Genomic DNA, 25,106 nt, shown 5'->3' with positions numbered 1-25,106 from the left:
TGTGTTTTAATTTTCATTTGTCTCAAGGTATCTTTTGATTTCTTCCTTGAGCTTGTTGTTGACCCATTCATTGTTTAGTTGCATGTCATTTAGCCTCCATGTGTTTGTGTGTTTTGAAATATTTTTTCTTGTAATTGATTTCTAGTTTCATGCCATTGTGGTCTGAGAAGACACTTGATATGATTTCACTTTTCTTAAGTTTACTGAGACTTATTTTGTGGCCTATCATGTGGTCTAACCAGAAAACGTTCTCTGTGTACTTGATTGTGTATACTATTGCTTTGGATGAAATGCTCTAAAAATATAATTTCAATCCATCTGTTCTAGTGTGTCATTTAAAGCCTTGTTTCCTTGCTGATTTTGTGTCTGGAAGATCTGTCCATTGGTGTGAACGGGGTGGTTAGGTCCCCTACTATGATTGTATCACTATCATACTCTCCCTTTATGTAAGTCAGTATTTGCTTTATATGTTTCATAGATGCTCGTATGTTGCATGCATTACAAGGGTTATATCCTCTTTTTGTATTGACCCCTTTATCATTATTTAATGTCCCTCTTTGTCTCTTATTATAGCCTTTGTTTTAATGTCTATCGAGAACTCATCCTAGAAAAAGTGCTATATACCTCATTGCTGAATATCACTATGGTCACCTTCGAAGTACTCCCCTTAGGAAGCTATGCACTGATGCCAGCACCTAGTCCACCCTTCAAAGCAATTTTGGAACTCTTTTTCTGGAATGACCATCAGAGCTGTCATTGTCTTACCCTTGATGTCCTGAATGTCATCAAAATACCTTTCTTGCAATATTTCCTTTATCTTCAGGTAAAGAAAGAAGTCACTGGGGCCAGTTCAGGTGAGTAGGGAGGGTGCTCCAATAGTTATTTGTTTACTGGCTAAAAACTCCCTCACAGACAGTGCCTTGTGAGTTGGTGCATTGTCGTGATGCAAGAGCCATGAGTTGGCGAAAGATTCAGGTCGTTTTCATCTAACTTTTTAATGCAGCCTCTTCAGCACTTCCAAATAGTAAACTTGGTTAACTCGTTGTCCAGTTGATACAAATTCATAATGAATAATCCCTCTGATATCAAAAAAGGTTAGCAACATTGTTTTGACTCTTGATTTGGACTGACGGAACTTTTTTGGTGGTAGAAAATTGGCTGACGTCTATTGTGCACTTTGACACTTTGTTTCAGTGTCTATTGGTACACCCATGTTTCATCAGTGGTACTCCTGTGATAGCACTGCCCAAAACATCGTCTTGCCTCTCCAAAAGCTTTTGGCAAATGTTGACTCTTCTTTGCTTTTGTTCATCGGTGAGCTCCTCCAGGACCAGTTTTTTTTTTTTTTTTTTTTTTTTTTAGATTTTATTGGGGAAGGGGAACAGGACTTTATTGGGGAACAGTGTGTACTTCCAGCACTTTTTTCCAAGTCAAGTTGTTTTCCTTTCAATCTTAGTTGTGGAGGGTGCTGTTCAGCTTCAAGTTGTTGTCCTTTCAGTCTTAGTTGTGGAGGGCGCAGCTCAGCTCCAGGTCCAGTTGCTGTTGCTAGTTGCAGGGGGCGCAGCCCACCATCCCTCGGGGGACTTGAGGAATTGAACTGGCAATCTTGTGGTTGAGAGCCCACTGGCCCATGTGGGAATCCAACCAGCAGCCTTCAGAGTTAGGAGCATGGAGCTCTAACCGCTTGAGCCACCGGGCCGGCCCCCTCCAGGACCAGTTTTGCACACACGTTTCTCATGCCAAGATTTTCAGTTAAGATTTGCCTAGCTGTTTCTCTATCAATGCCTACTTGGTCTGCTATGCTTCTCACAGTCAGCCTATGACTTTGATGCACAATTCGATGAATTTTTGCAATGTTTTCATCAGTTCTGCTCGTTACTGGCCGCCCTGACCTCTCTTCATCAGTGACGCATTCTCTCCCCTCAGAAAAACATTTAATCCATTTGTACACTGCCGTTTTCTTCATGGCGTTATCCCCATAAACTTGGACTAACATGTCCCTGAGTTCACTTCCACTTTTGCCAAGTTTAACAAGAAATTTAATGTTTGTTCATTGTTCTAACTCAAGCTCTGACATTCTTGCAACAGCACACAAAAACACGCAACAATAACGAACGCCACTCAGCAAGACACTGCCACCTGTCGACACAAACACAGCTGTGAGACACTGATATACAAGGTTATGAAACCTTACAGAACTGTTTGTACAGTGCTGCCAATGTAAGCGCACAGTGGCAAGTTCACGAACTTAATTGTCAGACCTCGTAAGTATTACTACCTAACTCAGCTTTATTTTTCATTTCAGTCTCATGAAATATCTTATTCCATCCCTTTACTTTCAGTCTGTGTGTGTCTTTTGATCTGAAGTGGGTCTCTTGTAGACAGCATATGTATGGGTCTTGTTTTCTTATCCTTTCAGCAATGCTGTCTTTTGATTAGAGCTTTTAATCCATTTAAATTTAAAGTGATTATTGGTAGATATATGGTTATTGTTATTTTATTATTCATATTTATGTTCCCCTCCTTCCTCTTAATGTAGTCCCTTCAACATTTCTTGTAATATGGGTTTAGCTTTTTCTTGTCTGGGAAGCTCTTTATCTCTTCTTCAAGTTTAAATAATAGCCTTGCTGGATAGAGTAGTCTTGGTTGTAGGTCCTTGTCTTACATCCCTTTGAATATTTCGTGCCAGTCCCATTTTGCCTGCAAAATTTCTGTTGAGAAATTTCTTAGACCTACAACCAAGACTACTCTATCCAGCAAGGCTATTATTTAAACTTGAAGAAGAGATAAAGAGCTTCCCAGACAAGAATAAGCTGTTTACATCTTATGGGAGATTCCTTGGAATTAACCAGTTGCCTTTGTCTTGTTGCTTTTAGTATTCTCTTTGTCTTTAACTTTTGTCATTTTAATTATGATGTGTCTTGGCGAGAGCCTCTTTGGGTTCATCTTGTTTAGGACTCTGCTCTTCCTGGACTTGTATGTTTGTTTCCTTCACAAGGTAGGGAAGTTTTCAGTCATTACTTTTTCAAATGAGTTCTCAATCCCTTGCTTTCTCTCTTCTTCTGTTACCCCTATGATGTAAAAATTGTTGCTTGATGTTGTCCCAGAGGTCTCTTAGAATATCCTCATTTTAAAAAAGTCTTTTTTTTCTTTTCGTTGTTCCAATTGGGTGTTTTGTGCTACCTTGCCTTCCAAATCTCTGAATCCTATGCTTCATCTAGTCTGCTCGTGATTCCTTCTAGTACGTTCTTCATTTCAGTTATTGTATTCTTCATTTCTCACTGATTCTTTTTTATGGCTTTGTTCATGGCTTTGTCTCCTGACAATTTTATTTTATTATTTTTTTTATTTTTCTAGCTTCTTTATGTGTCATATAATTATTTTATTGTTGAAATCTGGATATTTTGTCTTCTAGAGACTGAGGTAAATAGGAATAGACATGCCTCTTGCTTTGGTAGGTAGGTGTTCAGTGTGAGGAGTTGAGATAATTTAGTTAGGAATTCACCAGAGTTTGGGTCTTGATGTTGCTGTGGTTACTCTCAGTGTGCCACCAGTTTCAAATTCCTGTATTGTTAACTTGTGGTGGGAATGGAAAATGGCATGCCAGAGGGTTTACCTCAGTGTTTACTATGCTCTCTACTTTAGATCTCCCTATTATACCTACACCTCAGAGAAGGTTCCTGTCCATGATCTGGTCCATTGCTTAGCAATAGAGTGCTTCCTAACCTGGTTGAGGGAGGGAGTGGCATTCTCTGTTGCCCCTGTTCAACCTGGTTAAGGGGCATATCCCTGGGATGGTGCTTTCTCAGTTATCCTGCCCTTTCTTCAGGGGTAGGTGGTATGCTGTGGTCTGAGCCCAGATGATTTTCTTCTTTCCCTATCCCCAATGTTAGTGGGTCTTAACCTGTGCTTTGAGGGTATTAGAGTTTGCTGCCCTCTTCTCAACTTCTTATGCTTTTGGTCCTTAGGGGAGATAGGAAAAAGAAACTGGGTGGGGCTTCATGCCTTTCCCGCAGAAGGTGCTGCTCCCCTCTCCAAACTTGCACCATAAAGGAGGATTTCTTTAGTTGCTCACTTTGTCCCCACTGTTTCTCCTGAGCTTCTGATGAAGTCCTTATATGCATTATCTTTTGTTTTTTTTTCTCCTTTTATTCTTTTCATTAATTTATAGAAATATGTCTTTGTCCTATAAATAAGTTAATTTTCAACTGTCTACTTTGTTTCTTGCAATGTTTTATTATTAGTTCTGTAATCATGTACTTTTAGCTTTTATTTTATTATGCCTGTAAACTGAGTTTTCACTTCATTTTTTTGGGGTTTGTCTTATTTTTGTACTATTATTTAAAATAATTAATATTCTTATTACTTCTTTCTATAGATGGTAGATCTACAAGTTAGGTTATGTTCCATTCAGAATGGATTAAAAAATTTTGCACACCATATTGTATTACTCATTTTTACCCCCACATCTCATGTTTTATTTCCATCTTGTTCACTAACATGTATAGCTCTGTATCTGTTTGATTTTGCTCATTGAGCATGAATGAATTCTTCTTGACTCTCATTCCACTTGATTTGCATCTAGTTATCCTTCATTATAAACTATACATTGAGGGCTGGGTTTTGCCTGCATACAATGGCAAGTATGTAGAAGGGTTGGGGAGGAAGGAGCAGAATGCTTGAAAGGGTGTGGTTGAATTGTCATGTGGCGTGTATTGTAGATCAGCTTTCTCAACTTTGACTATACTCTCCTCCTCATGCACCTTCCTGTATGGCCCCAGAAGGAAAACTGAAAATTATATTTCCCAGGTAGCCTCGAAGCTAGTGTAGGTTTGACGAATCGTATGCACTTAGAAAAGACTTAAATGTGTAGAGAAGCACCCATGTTGCTGATATACACTACAGCACAGCAGGCATGGCATTCCTGGTGCTTCATTGTATCTGTGGTGGGACGTTACTCGAGCCAGCAGTTGTGGCTGTGACTTTCTGATTCCTCATGGTTGCTAAGGTAGTGTCATCCAGGAGCCAGTGGTTAGAGCAGTTGTGTCCAACTCCCTTAGATTCCTCATCATGGCAAAGGTAGCACTTTTCTTGGCAGACCATTCTGTTGTGTTATTTTTGGATCATAATGGGGAAGCACCTTCTCTTCAAACCTGCCCAGTGATGTTGTCAGCACCGAGTAGCTAAAAGACATCTCTTTCTGTAATGATTGCCATTATCTATAGCTGAAGCCTGAGCTGCACACCTTGTTGGAATTCTTGGGCCAGGCTACAATAAAAAGAAACCAAATTCAAAATGACATTAACAATAAAGAAATCTATTTTTCCCATAATGGAAGCCCAGAGGTAGGAAGTATTCCAGGTTCAATATCATTAGTTGCTCAGTGCTGTCATCAAGAACATACGTTTTTTATTCCCCCCCTCCCCTCATATTTGCTGTACGCAGCTCATTCCTTTTATGGTCACAATAGGGCTGCTTGTGGCTATCAGGGCCTATGCTTCTGAGCAGGGGACAAAGGTGGGACAGAGGCTCGATTCTCTTGCCCATAAGCCCCAAATAAACTTCCCCTTGCTTCCCATTGACTCAAATCATCTACCTATTGCTGAATTATTATTCACCGGCAAGGGGATTATTGTGAAACGATCACAAATGACTTTAACTAACGATGAGGGTAGACTCAGTGTTGGGGAGTCACCGACTGTGTCCATCGCAGGCTTATACCTTTCCTCTCTGCCTTCTCTCAGCTTCTTTTTCCAGCAAGGCTGGAACACAATGGAAGAAAGCTCTAAGGGTTTTTCTGTCGGGGATCAAAGATGATCAAAATGGCTTCTACTCTTGTGAGAATTATCTCCCCTTTTGCACTTCCTAGTCTTCTTCTCATAGTACGTTCAGAGCTATCTGTGAAATTTTTTTACGATTTCTGTGACACTCTCTCCCAACCAACAATCCCTGACTCCCACCTCTACAAAAAAAAGCTTTCAGGTATAGTAGTGTTCCAAGACCAGAGGAGTTGCCCAGGGCTGTGCAGACCTTTATAAACTTCCATCTCTTTTTTATGTCCATTTCTGCTAAATGGCTTCTTGTATATTTTTTGCTGCTATTAACTTGATTTTAGTTCATATTATTTGGCTTTAGACAGAGATTTTGAGAATGGTTTCACTTGATCATTTTACTTCAAAATTCTGAAATTTTAATATTCTTTTAATATTTACTTCTAGATTTATTACATTTTGGCCAGTGGACATGATGTGTAAAATTTCAGATGTGTGGAATCTAGACTGTCAACATGACCTAAAAGATCATCATTAAAACAAAACAAAACATGATTTCATGTGTGGTATTAAATAGAATGTATTTTCTTCTGTTGTTACTATTTATAAATATAAATATAAATACAAATATATTTCTATTGATTACATCATATAGATCCTCTCTATCCTTGGGAATTTGTGTGTGTGTGTGTGTATGTGTGCATGTGTGTGTGCATATGTACTTAATCTGTTTTACAGTAAGAGGTATGTTAGACTCCCCACATCCTCTCATCTCAGACTCTAGGGGCTTCCAAATACTGGTCTCAGGGAGGGGAAAAGTCTTGCACATGCTTGCCTTGGCATAATTGTCAATACATCCACTCAATTCACATTATAAAACAGAAAACTTTTCATTTTACTGCATCTGTTATATTTATAGCACTTACATTTTCCTCCAAGAACAGTAGGTTTAGTGTAATTTCAAGGTAAATAGTCATAATTTTTCCAAAACAATGATACTTTCTTTCAAAGTAACAGACTCTTCACCTCTGAAAAAGTAAACGTCCATTAATCTTTTAAGTGGCTGTGCCTTTACTTAAAAGGAAACAAAAACAACAAAATCTCCCTGCGCATACATACAAGTAAGTTACAACTATGAATTTTTCTCTTTCTTAGGTATGCAAATTGTTTCTGAAAGGGAGCTAACTCAGTTGGCTCAGGTTCGACCATTAATATTCAGTTTTCATGAGCAGTCAGCCATCAAGAATTGTTTTATAACGCTTCAGAAAAAAGTAGGATATGAAATCATTCAGGAATTTATGGTAAATATTTTGGTCTTAACAAATGTCTATGTGATTTCTTTTTCCACGTCACTACCAGAGGGTTTCTTTTCTTTTTTTTTAGATTGAGTACATTGTTCTTATTTTTAAATATTACATTTTTGAAGTAATAGGTGTACACAGTAAAAAAGTCAAATAGCACGAAAAGTTATAAAATGGATAAAGTCTCCGTCTTTTTCTCCCTTGCCTTCCTAGGCCCCCTTTCCACTATTAAGTTTGTCATATAGACTTCCAGAAAAATTGTTGACATGTACTTTACACACTATGCTACCCTTTATTTCCTTTCAAACAAATTTCCCATGTAAGAAATAATTTCCAAATATATTATCAGCACATGCAGCTCTATCTCATTAAGTGTTGCACAGTAGTTAATTATATGGATAAAGACTTTCTTGTCTTTAAATAGTCCCCAATGATGGATCTTTAGATTAGTATATGCTATTGTGAACAGCAATCACCCCTATTATATGCATGTGCATATGTGTGCATATTCTTCAGAACAAATTCCTAGAAAGATACCCGGTATTTTGTGCTATCAAACTTTTGGATCTTTGCTTATTTCTTAAATGACAAATGGTTTCCCATTGATGATCTAAAAGACATTTGTTTATCTGAGAACAAAAGAATAGCTTTCCATATGTTTTTAAGACTTTCATATTTATTTTCAGTGAACTTTTGTTCCAGGTTTTTTGCCCAATATTCTATTTATTCTTTTTCTTATCAATTAATAACTCTTTATATAATGAAGACATTATCCCTTTTATATGTTATATGTGATAACGTTTTCACTTTGTTGTTTGTGTTACATACTTGTACACACGTGTGCCTGCGTATGTTTACTAAAGAGAAATAGCTAATTTGTAGTGGTCAAGTATGGCAAGCTTTTCTTTTTGAGCTTCAGAGTTTTCTGTGTTTTTTAGGAATTCCCCTTTCACTCTAGGATCATAATAATTCTTTCACGTTTTTTCTAATACTTTGATGATTTTTGTAATGTGTAAGTCTTTGATCTGGCTAGAATTTAACTTGTTTAAGGTATTTGATAGGGACCCCGCATTATATAGCCATCCAGTTGTCTCAAGGTTCTCTGGAAACTTCTCTTCAGTGATGTTAAATGCTACTTTTATCATATACTGAAGTCCTACATACATTTAAACTTATTCTTGGACTTTTTCCATTGATTTGTTTATTCACATACTGGTACCAAACTGTTTTAATTAGCATAGCTTTATATTATTTTTATCATCTGTTAAGACTAGGTTTTCCTCATTTTTCATTTTACAAAATTGTGCTGGTTCTTCCTACGGATTTTTTTTTTCCAAGTTAACTTTAGAATTGGTTTGCAGAAAGATTAAAAAGGTAATCTGATTATATTATCCCACTGCTTAAAACCGTCACTGGCTGCTCATTCCCCATGGCAGGAGTTGCCAACCCTTTTTTAAAGACTTGTGGTGCCAAGTTGGCTACTCAATAGTTACCGAAGAGTATAAAAAGTACAGGCTCTAAAGCTTTCTCCACAAATAAAGTAGGACTAGATACATCTCAATTTCTCTTGTATATGAAACAAGGCCTTCCAGGTAGTTTTACCCTTTGGGCTGGATCATGTGCTCTTGTTACCATACTATTCTCTGCTTCCCGAGAGGATGTATATGCCTCCATGCCCTTATTCCTGTCCTCCTACCTGGAATGGTAGCCATTTACCTCTGCTCTTCTTTCCTTCCACACATGCAGACTTTCATGTGAGTAACTTCTGATGATGCAGGAAGGCCCAGTTCAAATGCTACTTCCTTTCTAGGAGCTTTCCTTCCTGTCTCTTCAAGTACAACCTAGAGCTGTCATCTATAATGGTGTCTCCGTACATTGTTCACGTGTCTGACTCACCAACTGCTCTGGCAACTCCTTTAGGATGAAGCCATTTTCAGGTTTTGATTCATCTTTGTATGCTAATATCTAGAACAGTGCCAAATATATGCTAAATGTTCAGTAAATGTTTGTTGAATTTGCGCTTGGTAAAGAAATTTTTTTGAAAGGAAGAATTCTTTCATTGGTGTCCTAGCTATAATTCCTTCATGGGACAAGGAATAAATTGTGAGACTATTTATATATATTTTTTCATATGTTTATATAATTTTATTGCTGTTATTTTATTATTTTTGTCTATAAAATGATAGCTTTGTGGGTAGGTTCTAAGAAGTGAATATTCTGTATTGACTATTTTTTTAAGGAAAGTTGAAAAATATTGAAGTTCAAGGTAAAAATGATCTCCAAGAATTTAACATTTTTTCACCAAGTAACTTGTTGATTGACATCTGAAATCTGAGATATTTTCTATAGTACTTTTTAAATGGTGTTCTGATTTCTCCACTTACCGTGCAACACATTTAACATAAGTTCATGTCATGTCGTGTTAAGGATCATGAACACTAAACAAAGTCAGATTTATTTTTATTTTTTAAAAATTTTTTGTTATAGTAAATACATGACTTATATTTCTTACCTTTTAAAGAATTTACAATATAAGAATCTGCCTGGTGAGTTCAACTGTGGGACTGAACCATGCAACAGAGACAAAAACAGATATCGAGATATTCTTCCATGTAAGCTAAAAATGATTTTATTTTCCTGTTTGTATTTGGGAAAAGATGAAAAGTGGGTTGTGTGGCTTTTAGTGGTAGGCCTTTTGACCTGTGACCTTCCTGAGGAGCTGTAGCAGTGGGGGGCCTGGGCATATTTTTGGATATGTTAGAACATGGTAAAGGTCAAGTCTTCTATTTCAGGTGTGTCTTCCAGCCACTGTCACAGGTTTATTTGCAGAAGTCCTTCAACCTTGTTCTTATGCTCTGCTACTTCTCAAGCTATGAATCATCTAAAACAAAGTCTAATAGTCCGAGATGTCTGTCACTTTTGGTAGCCCAAGCCCTGACACCTTCCCCTGGCCATTTTGTTTACACACGCAGATACAGTGGGGCTATTGATGTTCTTTGTTCTGGACAATGAAGCGGTCAGTCTACCAGCAGAAGGTTGCCCTCTGAGTGTCTCCAAAGGGCCCTTCACATTACCTCCCTGTGCTGAGTGAAGCTAGTGCCATTTCCCTCCCCACCCAGTTAGTTACTCATAGGATTTATCTGTCCCAGGCCATCCAAAGAGCAGAAACAAAACACAGCACAGTTTTCTTCTTAGGCCAGAAATCTCATTCTAGGCCTTACATTCCTTTCAGAGTCAAAATTTTCCCAAGTTAAAGAACATTTCCCCCCCCTCCAACTTGACCTTCCTCCTTTATTATACCACTTACTTAATGCAACCACCCAACTGTCCAAACCAGAAAACGTTGAGTCATCTACAGTATCCAAAACTAGTCACAAAGCTCTTTTGATTCTCCCTCCTTGGTCCTCTGGAATCCTCTTCCATCTCTCAATTCCCACTGCTGCTTATGAGGACTTAGATTGAGCCTGTTTCATCTCTCAGCTGGCCTGTCTCCACTCCCATCTACTCGCAGCAGCTACTGAAATGATTTTCCTAAATTGCAAATCAGAACATGTTACTCTTTTTTTATTTTTTTTAAAGCCTTTTGCCTCTCTGTCTCTATCATGGTAAAGTTCTTTAGCAAGGCATGAATTTTACCTCTTTAGCCTCAGCTCTCCCACAGAACTTCCTTTGCTTTCTAGAATTCATCACTCTCTTTCTCTTGTCTCCAAACCTTTGAACCTGTGGTTCTTACAAGAACCATCTATCCTCTCTTCTTTGCGGAGGCAATTCCTGCAGTCTTTCAGAGCTAGCTCAGCCAGACCTTTCTTGTTTTCTTCAAAGCTAGATTTGGTATTTCTCTAATAGTCTCTACCATCTTGTGGCTACTCTCCCCAAATTACCAAACTATATTTGAATTATCTATTTATGTTCTTGTTTCTCCCACTAGATGAAAGGTGGTTATAAAAATCAGAGTAGAACATGGTGACAGCCATCATTGAATAAATACCTTCATGTTTAGTTGGTTCGTTTAGTTCTGAAATAACTATGATTATAAAAGCAATAAGTAATTTTTCAAGATAGTTAAAATAATTTATTCTCTCTTCTATAAGGAGAGTGTAAAAAAGTGCATTAATGAATATTTCTAAAATCAGGGTGATGAGCCATTATTAGACTTTTTAAAAGAGAACCATTATTTTAAGAGAGAATGCGAACAACTTGGTTCTACTCCGAGAGATTAGAGGTTCCGATTATATAATTCCTATCCGTACACATCAGGGAGACCGAATGCTAGCAGACCTTTAAAATGAGCCTCTTGGGAGTATAGAAATTCATCTTAGGATATGGGTATATTTAACATTTGATCTGACTTGAACTCTTTATTCTGGTACAAGAGTAACAATTAAGAGATGCAAAGATATGAAAACTAAAGTTAAATGATTAAAACTAAGGAAAATCATGTAAAACTTTTTGACTTTCTCTTAAAAGAAAATCAACCGTTATTTGACCCAGTTCTGGTTTGAAGTCCGCCGATTTATGTACCTCATGCCGCAGTGTAATTTAATTTAAAATTAGCCTACTTAAATGACAACCCTGGAAAGTTTCTTTGATTTCTTCACCACACATTTCTGGAATTAATAGAGGAAGTACCTGAAGAATCACAACAAGGAAGCCAAAGAAATAACTAATTCTCCCTCTTCTTCAAATGCTGAGAACACTAAATGTGGGAATTCCCACATCCTGGGACACTGTAAGTTCAGGCAGTCCTCACTTTGCATGGCTCCCATATGCACAAATTTCAGTTACTGTGTTTAGTTAAATAACACCAGCCCCTCAGCAACATGATTCAGATAGCAGTAATCACCGTATATTAGCTATGAATAATTGCATAAAGTACAAACTTCACCGCTAACTCTTCTGTCCACAAATTACTATATAAATAATAAATGCACGTCTTCATCAGTGATAAACCATGTCACTTCTTTTAAAATATGTCAGCAGTTCATCACTGTGTGCTGGTTATTCAGCTCACGACAGACAGCAAAGTAAGTTCTCATGTCGTTTCCTTATCTTTCAATGATAAACCCATATAACATTTTACTGGATATGGATAATCAAAAGAGTGAATTGACCAACAAAGATGAAATTGAAACAAAAAAAGGAAAAAATGGAAACAAAATTCTAACAGAGCATAGAATTAAAGAAGAAATAGCTGACCAGGGAAATGCTGATGCTCCCACCATTCAAGACACTCCAGATATGAAGCCAGAAGAGCTCATTGAAGGGGAATTCGTTGACATGAATGAGGAAGGTGTTTGTGACAGAAAGCATGAAGGTATCCTAGAGGAAATGGTACTGGCAAAAAAACTTCACATTAAAGAAAATATTGGTGCTACTCCACAACATTGTAAGTGCAAAGGATAAAATAGTGGAATTTTATCCAAACTAGGGAGTGTGATAGTTCACCAAGGCATAGAAAAAATGCTCAGTGTGTATTATGAGTTATGTGACGAAAAGAGGCAAACACTATTCAAACTACTCTTGATAAGTTTTCTTTTTTAACAAAGTAATTGCTCTAATTCTCGATGTTTCCAATGTTTTAAATTCCAGTGTTATAAATATTATTTTTGCTGTTTTTCCACTTCCCTGTACATTTATAACCAAACATTTTTAAGGGTTATGGAACAATCATAATTTCCCCCATTGGTTATTAAGATCTTTAAGTTGTTAAGATTATTAACAACTTCAGCATGCACAGTCAAATTTATGGCCCTGTACTACCACGCAAAGCAAGAATAGACCGCATTATGTAGTCCAGGAATTTTCAAGTGTAACAACATTTCTATAGCACTTTATAATTTAAGAAGCATTTAAAAATGGATAATCTTTATAAAATGCCTCTGAAATATACCAGCCAGGTATTGTTATTCTTGTCTTATGGATGAGGGAATAAGCTCTGAGTTTAAAAGATATTTTAAAGGCTAAAAAAAGGAGTGGAGCCATACCACATGTCAGGTTCTCTGACTCCTGGCCTAGTAAAACTTTTTCCGTTACTTGTCTCTGGGTCAAGATCTACTCAGAACTAACTAATAATGGTAGTGACTTAGATTTCTATTAGTTTTCCACTTGTCAGAGCACATTTAACACATATCAAATGCTATCTACAGTCACATCAGGAGGACAGAGCAGATGATAACATCTGAATTTAAGGATGCAAGTCAACAAGGATAACCTTTCAGTAAACAGTCCTGGACAATTGCATATTCTTATACCACAAAATGAACTCTGACCCTCACCTTCTATAAAAATTAATTCAAAATAGATCATAGGCCTAAATGTAAGATTTAAAACCATAAAATTTCTGAAGAAAACCTAACAGAAAAATTTAGTGTCCTTGGGTTTGGCAAAGTTTTTCTAAATAGGACAGAAAAACCCCAAACTATAAAAGAAAAAAAACAAATTGGACTTTATCAAATTAAAAAAAAAAAAATTTGCTCTTCAAAGCACACTGTTATAAAAATGAAAAACAAGCAATAGACTGAGAGAAAAATACATTCAAAACATTATTTGACAAAGGACTTGCATTTAGAATATATAAAGAATTCCTACAACTTGATAAGAGGACAAAAAACCCAAAAATAAGTTAGCAAAAGACTTGGGCATCACTTCACCAAAGAATGTATACAAGTGACAAATATTGAAAAGATGCTCAACATCATTAATCATTTGGAAAATGTGAGTTAAAACTATAATACTATATCTTTTCCCACCTACTCCAGTGGAAAAGAGTTTAACAGTTCCTTATAAAGTTAACCATATACCTACCATGTGAATCAGCAGTTCTACTCCTATGTATTTACTTAAGAGAATTAGAGTAAGAGTTGGAAGGAGGGTGGTAGAAGAGGAAAAAGGATGTCAAATATACGGTGATGGAAGGAGAACTGACTCTGGGTGGTGAACACACAATGCAATATATAGATTATGTATTATAGAATTGTACACTTGAAACCTATATAATTTTACTAACTAATGTCACCCCAATAAATTCAATATAGATTTAATTTTTTTAAAATGAAACAGAATACTATGTGGAAAACAAGAGAAATAGAAACATATGTCTGTATAAAGACTTGCATATGAATGCCCATATCAGTTTTATTTGCAATAGCCAAAAACTGAAAACAAATCAATGTTCAACGGTAGGTGAATGGATAAACAAATGTGATATGCCTACACAATGGAATTACTACTCAGCAATAAAAATTACCAAACTAATGATACATTATAGACTGAATTTTGTTTCTCCAAAATTCATATGTTATAGTCCTAACCCCCCCAGGACCTCAGAATATTACTGTACTTGGAGATAGCGCCTTTAAAGAAGTAATTAAGTTAAAATGAGGCTATTAGGGTGGACTCTAATTCAACATGACTGGTCTCCTCATAAGAAGAGATTAGGACACTCAAAAGACACAAGGGATGCTAGGGCACCAAGGAAATGTAAGGTCATGTGAGGATGCAGCAAGAATAGATTACAAAGGGGCATGAGAACATTTTGGCAGTGGTGGAGATGTTAAATTATCTTTATTGTAGTGATGGTTTCAGGGGTGTTGATGTGGGACAGTTATACCTCAAGTCCGTTAAATGTTCAGCGTCTTGTAGTTTTTCAATTACATCTTTTACCTCTTTCTTTAAATTTATTCCTAGGTATTTTATTCTTTTTGATGCAATTGTAAATGGGATTGTTTTCTTAATTTCTCTTTCTGATGGTTCGTCACTGGTGTATAAAATTGCAACCGATTTCTGAATATTAATTTTGTATCCTGTTACTTTACTGAATTCATTTATCAGTTCTAATAGTTTTTTGGTGGAATCTTTAGGGTTCTCTATATATAGTGTGTCACCTATAAATAGAGACAATTTCACCTCTTCCTGTCCAATCAGATGACTTATTCGTTTTTCTTGTCTTATTGCTCTGGCTACAACTTCCAGTACTATGTTGAATAATACTGGTGAGAGTGGGCATCCTTGTCCAGTTCCTGATGTCAGAAGAAAAGCTTTCAGTTTTTTTACCATTGAATATGATATTAGCTCAGGGTTTGTCATCTGTGGCCTTTATTATGTTGAGGTGCTTTTCTTCTATACCCATTTTATTGAATGTTTTAATCATAAATGGATGTAGTATCTTGTCAAATGCTTTTTCTACATCTATTGATATGATCATATGATTCTTATCTTTCATTTTGTTAATGTGGTGTATCACATTGATTGATTTACAGATGTTGAATCATCCTTGCATCCTGGAATGAACCTCACTTGATTGTGATATATTGTCCTTTTAATGTATTTTTGTATTTGCTAGTACTATGTATATGATTTTTGCATCTATGTTTATCAGAGATATTTGCCTATAATTTTCTTTTGTTGTTGTTTGTCCTTGCCTGGTTTTGGTATCAGTGTAATGTCGACCTCATAATATGAGTTAGGAATTATTCATTCCTCTTCAATTTTTTGGAAAGAGTTTGAGAAAAAGAGATATTAAATCTTTGAATGTTTGGTAGAATTTATCAATGAAGTCCTCTGGTCTTGGACTTTTATTTTTGGGGAGATTTTTGGTTACTGTTTTAGTTCCTTTACCAGTTTTTCAATTCTTTAGTTTTTCCAGGTTCTCCAATTCTTCGTGGCTCAGTTTAGGAAGGTCATATATTTCTAGGAATTTGTCCATTTCTACTAGGTTCTCAAATTTGGTGGTGTGTAGCCTTTTATAGTATTCTTGTATAAACCTTTGTATTTCTGTGGTAAATGCTGTAACTTCTCTTTCACTTCTGATTTTTTTGAGTGAGTTTCCTCTTTTCTCCTTAGTGAATCTAGCTAGAGGTTTGTCAATTTTGATAATCTTTTCAAAGGACCAGCTCTTCATTAATTTTTTTATTGTATTTTTGTTCTCCATTTCATTTATTTTTACTCTAATTTTTATTATTTCCTTTCTTCAACTTATTTGGGGCTTTGTTTGTTCTTCTTTTTCTAGCTCTTTAGGGAATAATGTTAAATTATTTACTTGGGATCTTTCTTGAGTTATGCCTATAATGCTACAAACTTCCCTCTTACTACCACTTTTGCTGCATCCCCAAAATTTTGGTATGTCATATTTTCATTTGTCTTGATGTATCTTTTGATCTCTTATTGTGTCTTTGATCCAATCGTTGTTCAGTAGTATGCTGTTTAATCTCCACCTATTTATAGGCTTTCTACCTTTCTTCTTGTAGTTAATTTCCAGATTCATACCATTATGCTCAAAAAATATATTTGGTGTGGTTTCAGTCTTTTAAAATTTATTGAGATCAGTTTTGTGTCCCAACATATGGTATTTCCTTGAGATGGTTTTGTGTGCACTTGAGAAGAATGTATATTCTGTCATTTTGGGATGGAAAGTTCTATAAATATCAATTATGTTTATGTGGTCTATTGTGTCAAGTAAGGACAATAGTTCCTTATTGACTTTCTGTTTGGATGATCTATTCATTGCTGTCAATGATGTATTTAGGTCCCCTATAATAATTGTATTTTTGTGAATTTCTCCTTTTAGATGTGATAGCTTTATGTATTTTGGTGCTCCCAAGTTGCGTGTGTATATACATTGATAAATGTTATGTCTTCTTGGTGAACTGTCCCCTTTATTCTTATAATAAAATGTTCATTTTTGTCTCTTATTAGCTTTTATATCTTGAAATCTATTTTGTCTGATCTAAGTATGACTACACCTGATTTTCTCTGGATGTTGTTTGCTTGGAGTATCATCTTCCACCCTTTCACTTTGAACCTATATTTGTCTTTGGAGCTGAGATGGATCTCCTGTAGGCAGCATATAATTGGGTTTTGTTTTTCAATCCACCCCACTACTCTGTGTCTTTTGATTGCTGAGTTCAGTTCATTTCCATTTTGGGTAATTATCAATAGATGAGGATTTACTACAGTTATGTTATCTTTTGTTGTCTTGTTATTCTGTATTACCATTGTTTCTTTTTTCTACACTTATTTATTTTGATGTTCAACATTATTTTATATTAATTTCAGGTGTACAGCATAGTGGTTAGACATTTATATAATTAAAGAAGTGATTCCCCCTGACTAGTCTAGTACCCATCTGGCACTATACTTTGTTATTACCATATTATTGACTATATTCTCTGTGCTTTACTTTAAATCCCCATGACTATTTTGTAAGTACCAATTTGTACTTCTTAATCTCTTCACCTTTTTCACCCTGCTCCAACCCCCTCTCCCTTCTATCACCCCAATAAATCTAGGACCTGTCTGACATCATACATAGTTATTACAATATTATTGACTATATTCCTTGTGTTCTATCCTACATCCTCATGATTACTTTGTAACAGCCAATTTGTACTTCTTAATCCCTTTCAATTTTTCACTCACCCTCAAACCCCTCCCATCTGGCAACCATCAAAATGTTCTCTGTGTCTGTAAGTTTGTTTCTGTTTTGTTCATTTATTTTGTTCTTTAGTTTCCACATATAAGTGAAATCACATTGCATGTCTTTCTCTGTCTGACGTGTTCCACTCAGCACAATGTGTTTGTCTGCTATTTTAGTTACCTTTTTTTTTATGACTCTTCTCTCTGTTTCCTTTTTTTTTTTTTTTTTTTTTTTAACATTAGTTGTCTCAGCTGTAGGTTTTTGTTTTGTGGTTACCATTATGTGAAAATGTCTCATACATACAGTAATCCTTTTTTTTCTGATTGCATTTCATCTTCATTCACCTGTGCTAGTTCAGCCCTTTTTCGCCTTTGCTTTTATATTTTTGTTGCCACAAATTATCTCTATTTATGCTGTGCATTTTTTCTAAATTGCAAAAGTTATAGTCTTTTTTTTTAATTATTTTTTTCTTTAACCTTTACATTATAGTTAAGTGTTTAATACCCTATTCTGAAATAAAGTTGTATTTTCCTGCTTCTGTCTGTCATCTTACTCAAAGTTTATATACTTTCGTATTTTTGTTTCAGGTAGAAGAGCTCCTTTAAACATTTCATATAATACAGGTCTTGTGGTAGTAAAATTCCTCAGCCTTTGTCTGTATGTGAAAGTCTTTATTTCTCCTTCATTCCTAAAGGATATCTTTGCTGGATATATTATTCTTGGCTAGTAGTTTATCTCTTTCAATATTCTGAATATTTAATTCCACTCTCTCCTGATTTGTAAGGTTTCTGTTGAAAAATCTAATGATAATCTAATGGGGTTTCCTTTGTAGGTTACAGTCTTCCTCATCCCTGGCTTCCTTGAGAATTCTTTTTTTGTCATTAACTTTTGATAGTTTTAATATAACGTGTGTTGGAAAAGGTCTTTTTGCATTGAGATAATTGGGTGTTCTGTTAGCTTCTTGGATTTGAGGGTACAGCTCTTTCCATAGGTTTAGGAATTTGTCATTGCTCATTTGTTTGAATACGCTCACTGTTCCCTACTCCCTTTCTTCTCCAGGTATACCCATTATCCTTAGGTAACTCTTTGTAATGGAGTCAGATAGATCTCACAGAGGTTTGTTTTGTTTTGTTTTGTTTTGTTTTACTCTTAGTTCTCTCTCTTTTCCCTCCTGGGTCATTTCTAGGTTTCTATCTTTGAGCTCACTACTTCTCTCTTCCATCTGGTTTGCTGTTTCAGATGCTCTCCAATGCATTCCTCATCTCATTTATTGAATTCTTCAGCTCCAAAATTTGCGTTTGGATCTTTTTATAGTTACAGTCTCTTTGGTAAAGTACTCCTTTGTTCATTAATTTTCTTCCAGAGTTCATTGGACTTATTTTCTGAGTTCTCTTATATCTCATTTAGCTTCTTCATAATTGCCATCTTAAATTCTCTTGTCATTTAAGTCACAGTCTTTCACAACTTTAAATTTGATTTCTGGAGACTTCATTTTTTTTCTGTGCTCCCATGTCACCTTGGTTGTTCACGGTATTTGATGGATTGTTTTCTTTGCCTGGGTGTTTGAGGTAGTGACCTCTTTTCTTCTTTACTCTTTTGCTCTCAACAATTCAGCAGGTTGATATGTAAAACACTTTCTTTTGTTTTCCAGTAGATGGTGGTATAGCACAAGTTTTGTTTTCTTCTACCTGCATTATTTGTGCCTCTGGGGTTGAGGTGGAGCTGTGTCACTTTGGTTAAAGGAAATATGTTGTGTATCCTCTAGGATGGTAGATGTCCCTTGTGTGACCAGCTCACCTTGGTTACAGGACATTACCACTGTGGTGGTGGTATGTGGTGTGTGGTGGAGAACCAGTTTTATGAACTCCCAGCACTACCTCCTTTTTACTACTGGTCTCTGGCCTTGCTGTTTTGGGGGACATCTCCATTGCCTCTACTGAGATCTGCCGGGATGAATAGGGCGGGAAGGGGGTGAGTTCATGATTTTGCAGCCCTGATGTACTGTTTAAGCCATCTCAGTTTTCTCTACCTTTCTCTGAGTGGATTGATATTGCTAGGGAACTTAGCTCAAACTCCCACAACTCTTCCAGCAGTGGTCATGGGCACTGCACCCGTGTCTGGTGCTTCTCAGTTTTCTTTACTAGTCTCTGTCAGGATGGGTGAGGCTATGGAGGCAAGTTTGGACCTTGGCTCTGCCCCCCTTCCAGCAATGGCTGTCAGATTTGTTGTATTGTGTTAAGCTTCCCAGCCACCTCTACTGGAGGTCTGCTGCAATGTGGAGAAGGGAAGGGAGATGCCTTTTCTTGGGGAACCACTGCTTCTGCTCATTCGTAAGCTCCAGTCTCCAGTGTGAGCATTGCAGACCCATTCCTCCCTCCACCGTGGCCTCTCACTGGAGCTGCCATGGGCATGGAACTGCATCTGCAGCAGCTGTCCCTGTCCTTCTTCCTGTCCTGCCGCCCCTGCTCTTTCAAATCTGCTCACCTTCAGATATTCTGATAGGTGGATCTTTCAGGCATTTTTGTGTGTCAAGCAGGGTATCTCTTGCTGAGTTGTAGTTGTCTGACTTGTAATTTTAAGCCACTATTGAGCTTGCAGTTTCTCCAGACTTGTAGGAGAGTGTTGTTCACTTGCTCCCTCAGAGGTCTTCTCCTTTGCTGCGTTGAGTTGCAGACTAGTGGGTACCTCCCTAATCTTGTACCACATCTAACAGAAATCTCTCAAAGTGTCTGAATACTGATGGCATCCTTCTCTGTTTAGTAGAAACTGATTTAAAACAAAAACAACAACAAAACTTCCCTAGTTGTATATTTCTTAGGTCATGTTGATAGGTTTTAGGGAGGGAAGATTTCAAATCATGGACTCAAATAACACTTTTAAAAAGAAACTCCTATGTCATCTCCTCTGTTGGTCAAAGAGGTAAATGGATTTGCCTGTTTGAAATGCTTCCATGAAGTCTGGGTGTATTGCATCTCCCACTTTTCCTTTATCTGCCAGATGTTTCTGTTTTTGTAATAGATGATTCAACACGTGTTCCTCTTGGAGAAAACAAGGACTACATTAATGCTAGTTATATTAGAATAACCAATGCTGGAGAAGAGTATTTTTACATCGCTACCCAAGGACCACTGCCAGGTACCACAGATGACTTTTGGCAAATGGTTTTGGAAAATAACTCTAATGTTATTGTCATGATAACCAGAGAGATAGAAGATAGAATTGTCAAATGCCATCATTACTGGCCCATTTCTATGAAGAAGCCTTTGGAATTGAAAAACTGTTGTATCATCCTGGAGAACTACCAGATACTTCAGTATTTCATCATTCGAATATTTCAAGTTGTGAGGAAGTCTGTAAGTTTTTTAAAAATCGGTATCAGATATATATATATATATTTCATTATATAAGCACATGTGTCAGGATAAGAAGTTAGGAGTAGGATGGGATATAGACTGGGGATACTTTTTAAATAACTTATTTTTACTTCTCTCTAGAAGTAAAACCAGAAACTAAGACACCACCATTTCTCCTTGTGCTTTACCAAACTCTGGCTAGAGAGATGAAAACATTGAAAAGGGGAGGCGGGACGGGGAGAGGGAGTATTGGAAGTTGCCTAATCCTGGGATGTACTTTGGCCGTTTCTGCCAAGTGTGACAGGTGTGTATTGAGTCTGTAAGGTGTGCTAATCATGGTGCCAGGCGCTGCCTCTACCTACTAAGTAGTGGGCAGTTTGGCATGCTCACTAACACTTCCAATTACTGCTCGGTGGTAACATTGAGATTGTATGGGGCTTTTGGTGGCTCAGAAAGGAAATATTAGCTTTACTTGGGGTTTGAGGGAAGGTTTACTGGAGGAAGTGACATTTGGATTGAGAATTACCCAAATGAGAAAGGTGGAAAGATGAAATAGATGACTGAGATACAAAATAGCATGGAGTATGTATAAAGAAATGGAAGTAGTTAAGTGTTTCTGGAACAAAACTTCAGTGCCAGGGAGTAATGAGAGATAAGATAAAGCTATAGAAGGCAAGCAAGGACAAGCCAGAACATGAAATATCGTGGATTTCAGCTAAGGAGCCAAACTTTATTATGAAGATAATTGGGAGACATTGAAGACTTCTAGTAAGAAGGTGTCATGATCATCTAGGACAAGGCAAGGAAGTGGAGGAAACATTTAAGGAAGCGATGAGGGCTTCCAAGAGTTTGCTGTGGGGTGGGGCACCTGAGTGCAAATGAAAAGTTGAAGAGATAGAAGAGTAGGAAGGGATGGGGAAAGATAGACCTAAGGAATGTTAGGAGGGTCAGCGCCCCGAGAGGGAAGCAGGGGGCCCAGAATAATAACACTGGTTGACACCGCTGCAGAGCTCGCTGGCTTTGTGCTAGGTGCTGTACACCTGGGGCTTCACCTGATCGCTCACCCCCCTAGTACTTGTTGATTCCCTCCTGTTAACCAGGTATTATACCAGGTGCTGGCGATGGAAAGCAGACACGTTTACAACTCTTAGAGTAAACATTCTAGTGGGGAAGGAAGATACCAAACATATCAGTCCCAACTGATGTGTGACGTGTGCTATGGCAGAAGGACAGCATGCTTAGAGTACAGGCCAGGTGGGAAGCACAGAGGAATGATCTGTCTGTGGACTCAGATGCTGGGGTCCACCCGCAAACCTCAAAACCATGGGGTTCATGTTTGGGGAATCTGCATGAGGGCTCTGTCTTCATGGCACAGGGTCAGGACAGCCCTGAGGCCCACCTGTGTGCAAGTTCTCATGGTCAGCAGTGCAGGAGAGCCTTAACCCCCAAAATGTGTGGTAGGGTGAGAGTGCCAAAACTTGGTGCCTTCCTTCACAGGATTTTCAAGTATTGTTTTCATCATTCAATTTCACGTACAAATGATTCAAACTTGAGTTTTCTATTTAGAACTTAGGAAAAAGAGATGCATTAGGAGGAAGCAGAAGAGGCGTTAGAAACCCATCCCAAGTTTTCCCATGAGGGTCCCCAGTGAAGTAAAATGAGGGCTTCACACTGGGGACAGGGTGGAGATATAAAATCCTTTGGAAGGGATGATGGGTGAATTCAAAATGCTTTATCTGTCAACCCTGAGGAGGGGTTCATGACTCCAGTTGCAGGGGGCTCCGCACAAGAGTGGGGGCCACAGTCCACTCACGTGGCCATTAGCCATCCTGTCCTCATCGCCAGGCAGCATGATAGCACCTACTTGTTTTAATTGAATTTAGTATCATGTTATTTAAGCTAAGATAGATTGCTATTCTGCCTTATTCATAGCGTGTTAGGCCATCTTTTGGATTCTTGTTTTCTCTGCAGCCTCATGGTTCAGAAGAAAGATGTTAGATCTGGATTCAGGAGGCTTACATGACAGTCCCAGCGGTAAACATGTGACCTAGCGTACATCTCTGTCACCCTAATTCTTACTTTTTCATTTGTAAGTGAGGATAAAATAGTGCCTGCCTCCCAGGGTTGCTGTGAGGATTAAATGAGATCACGCATGTGAAGTTCCTAGCACAGTACCTGCCACACACTACATGCTCAATTCCTGTCACCTGCAGTATTCTTGGTTTTATCATTATGTTACCATATAGCCATTGTTATTATTACTGGTATATTAGAAATTGAAATGAAATCTCTAATATAAAAAGTTGGTAAATCTTTCTTCTCGCGCTACCCTTCTTCCCCCCCCCCCCGCCCCACCCCCTTCCCTCGCTTTCCCTTTCTCTCAACAGACAGGAACTAGCCACTTTGTAAAACAGTTGCAGTTCACCAACTGGCCAGATCATGGCACCCCTGCCCCAGTAGATGGCTTCATAAAGTATGTTCGTTACGTGAGGAGGAGCCACCTCACGGGACCCATCGTTGTTCACTGCAGCGCTGGTGTGGGCCGCACGGGGGTGTTCCTCTGTGTGGATGTTGTGTTCTGTGCCATTGAGAAGAACTTTTCAGTAAGTGTGTGAATGAAGCTGATAAACCGGCGCCGTTAGTGAGCACTCTACTTGTAACAGCCTTCTAATAGCTGAAGACCAATATTTGGCCTTCAAGATGGACTTAGCAAATGGACAGCACTCGAGCTTTGGGTGCCTGCTTCTCATTTACCTACTGCAGGTTCCTGGAGTTGGTTGTGAGGCTGGGGTATGTAATGCAAATGAGTGGTTTAGACAGTGTCTGGGTTAGACAGAATTCACAGTAAATGTGAGTTCATTTCCCTTTTTCTTCCCTCCACCCCACAGATAGTTTCCAGAATCTTGTTAGAGACTGGAGATGAAGTGTGCCTGTTTTTAATAAGCAGAAATACATGCATGTGAGCACATTGGAAAAAATGGAGACTTCAGAGTTAATGAGAGGTCCCTGGATTTGAGTGCCAGTTTTGCCACATACTGTAGATTTTTAGTGACCTTGTGCAAATTGCTCATCCTCTCTGACACCCAGTTTTCTCATATATAAAATAAGGATAATAATAATGTTGGGTTTGAGTAAATCATTAGCAATTCTTTACTTTCCTCCTATGTTTAGAATGAGCTAAGGGATAGACACAGGAATGGGACATATGGTGATTATCATTTTACCTTCATTATTGATTAAACTGACTATGGAATGCGACTTTAGATTTTTGGCCAACAAGGCTCACTTACTGAACTCTTTTCCTGCGCTGCAGAAGTGAGAATGGGAAGACGAGTGTTTACTTAGCAGGCCCTGGGGGAAAGTGGCTCCTACCATAACCACAAGGAGTAAAAAAGTCCACACCCCAGTCCTGAGAAAATGGGGCTCTGAGGCATTGGCCCAGTAGGCACATTCTGCAGGGATGTTGTTGTCGGAACACATGTCAGACTCTGCTTTCTTGGATTTTACGTAGTTACTCTCCAACAGTGACACCTCTCCTCTGTGACAGCAGATGGTTGCATGGGTTCTGGAACTCGCCATCTTCAGGCCATATCATGTGGGAGGGTGGAAAATCCTCTCCCAGTAACTCCTGGAGGACAAAGGAAGTTTCTGTTTTTCAGAAGCTTCAGCCCAGTATCTCCTAGAATTTCATTGTTTGCAATTGAGTTACAGCCCCTTCCTAGTTCACTAGTTACTGTGGGAGATGCTGGTCAATTTAGGCCAGTGGGGGCTACTCTAGACCATAAGGTTGAGGATGAGAGAGCAATGGTTTTCCAGATCAGACTCAGGACTTTATTACAAAGAATGAATATATAAACGGAGTGACGAAAAAAAAAGAGAAGTGTTCTCAAAAATGCTGAAAATTTAAGTCTAGTGTTTCTATTCCCATGTGTCATGTGGGATGTCCTGCGGGGCCTCTGGTCCCGCTCCCCACATAAGAATGCAGGATATGGTGAGGCCAAAAAGGAACACCCATGGAGCCATAGATAGGGGAGTCGTACCAGTATATTCTCTCTGGCGGCTGGGTTGGAGACACACGCAGTAGTAGCCACATGATCCACAGTCCGCCATTCACTTCTCTGCCTGGCAACCAACCAACCAATCAATGCAGCCCCGCAATTACATCAGTAGCCAATTGGCTAACTGGTTACAGTTGATGGCTAACCAGTCACAGTTGATGGTCATTCACTACCTGAGCCAGCACCTCCCCACTCGAGGCCAAGAGCCT

At 38.0% G+C, this 25,106-nt stretch overlaps 1 protein-coding gene across 2 annotated transcripts in view; it reads left to right on the top strand.

Moving 5' to 3' along the window:
* The window catches only part of PTPN20 (protein tyrosine phosphatase non-receptor type 20), a 48,686-nt gene that overhangs the window by 6,943 nt on the left and 16,637 nt on the right, over positions 1 to 25,106 (top strand). The window contains exons 3-6 of one of the 2 annotated variants that reach the window (XM_019718076.2): positions 6,927 to 7,072; positions 9,594 to 9,684; positions 20,505 to 20,839; positions 23,227 to 23,442. In XM_019718076.2, the coding sequence (XP_019573635.1) occupies positions 6,927 to 7,072; positions 9,594 to 9,684; positions 20,505 to 20,839; positions 23,227 to 23,442 (788 nt within the window). Of the gene's footprint in view, positions 1 to 6,926; positions 7,073 to 9,593; positions 9,685 to 20,504; positions 20,840 to 23,226; positions 23,443 to 25,106 lie in introns of those variants that run through there. The other variant, XM_074338675.1, reaches the window with a different exon arrangement.

The sequence above is a fragment of the Rhinolophus sinicus genome, linkage group LG07 (assembly GCF_036562045.2).
Source record: "Rhinolophus sinicus isolate RSC01 linkage group LG07, ASM3656204v1, whole genome shotgun sequence".
Classification (NCBI taxonomy): domain Eukaryota; kingdom Metazoa; phylum Chordata; class Mammalia; order Chiroptera; family Rhinolophidae; genus Rhinolophus; species Rhinolophus sinicus.
The sequence above is the reverse complement of the archived record's forward strand: the minus strand, read 5'-3'. Positions and strand labels throughout refer to the sequence as shown.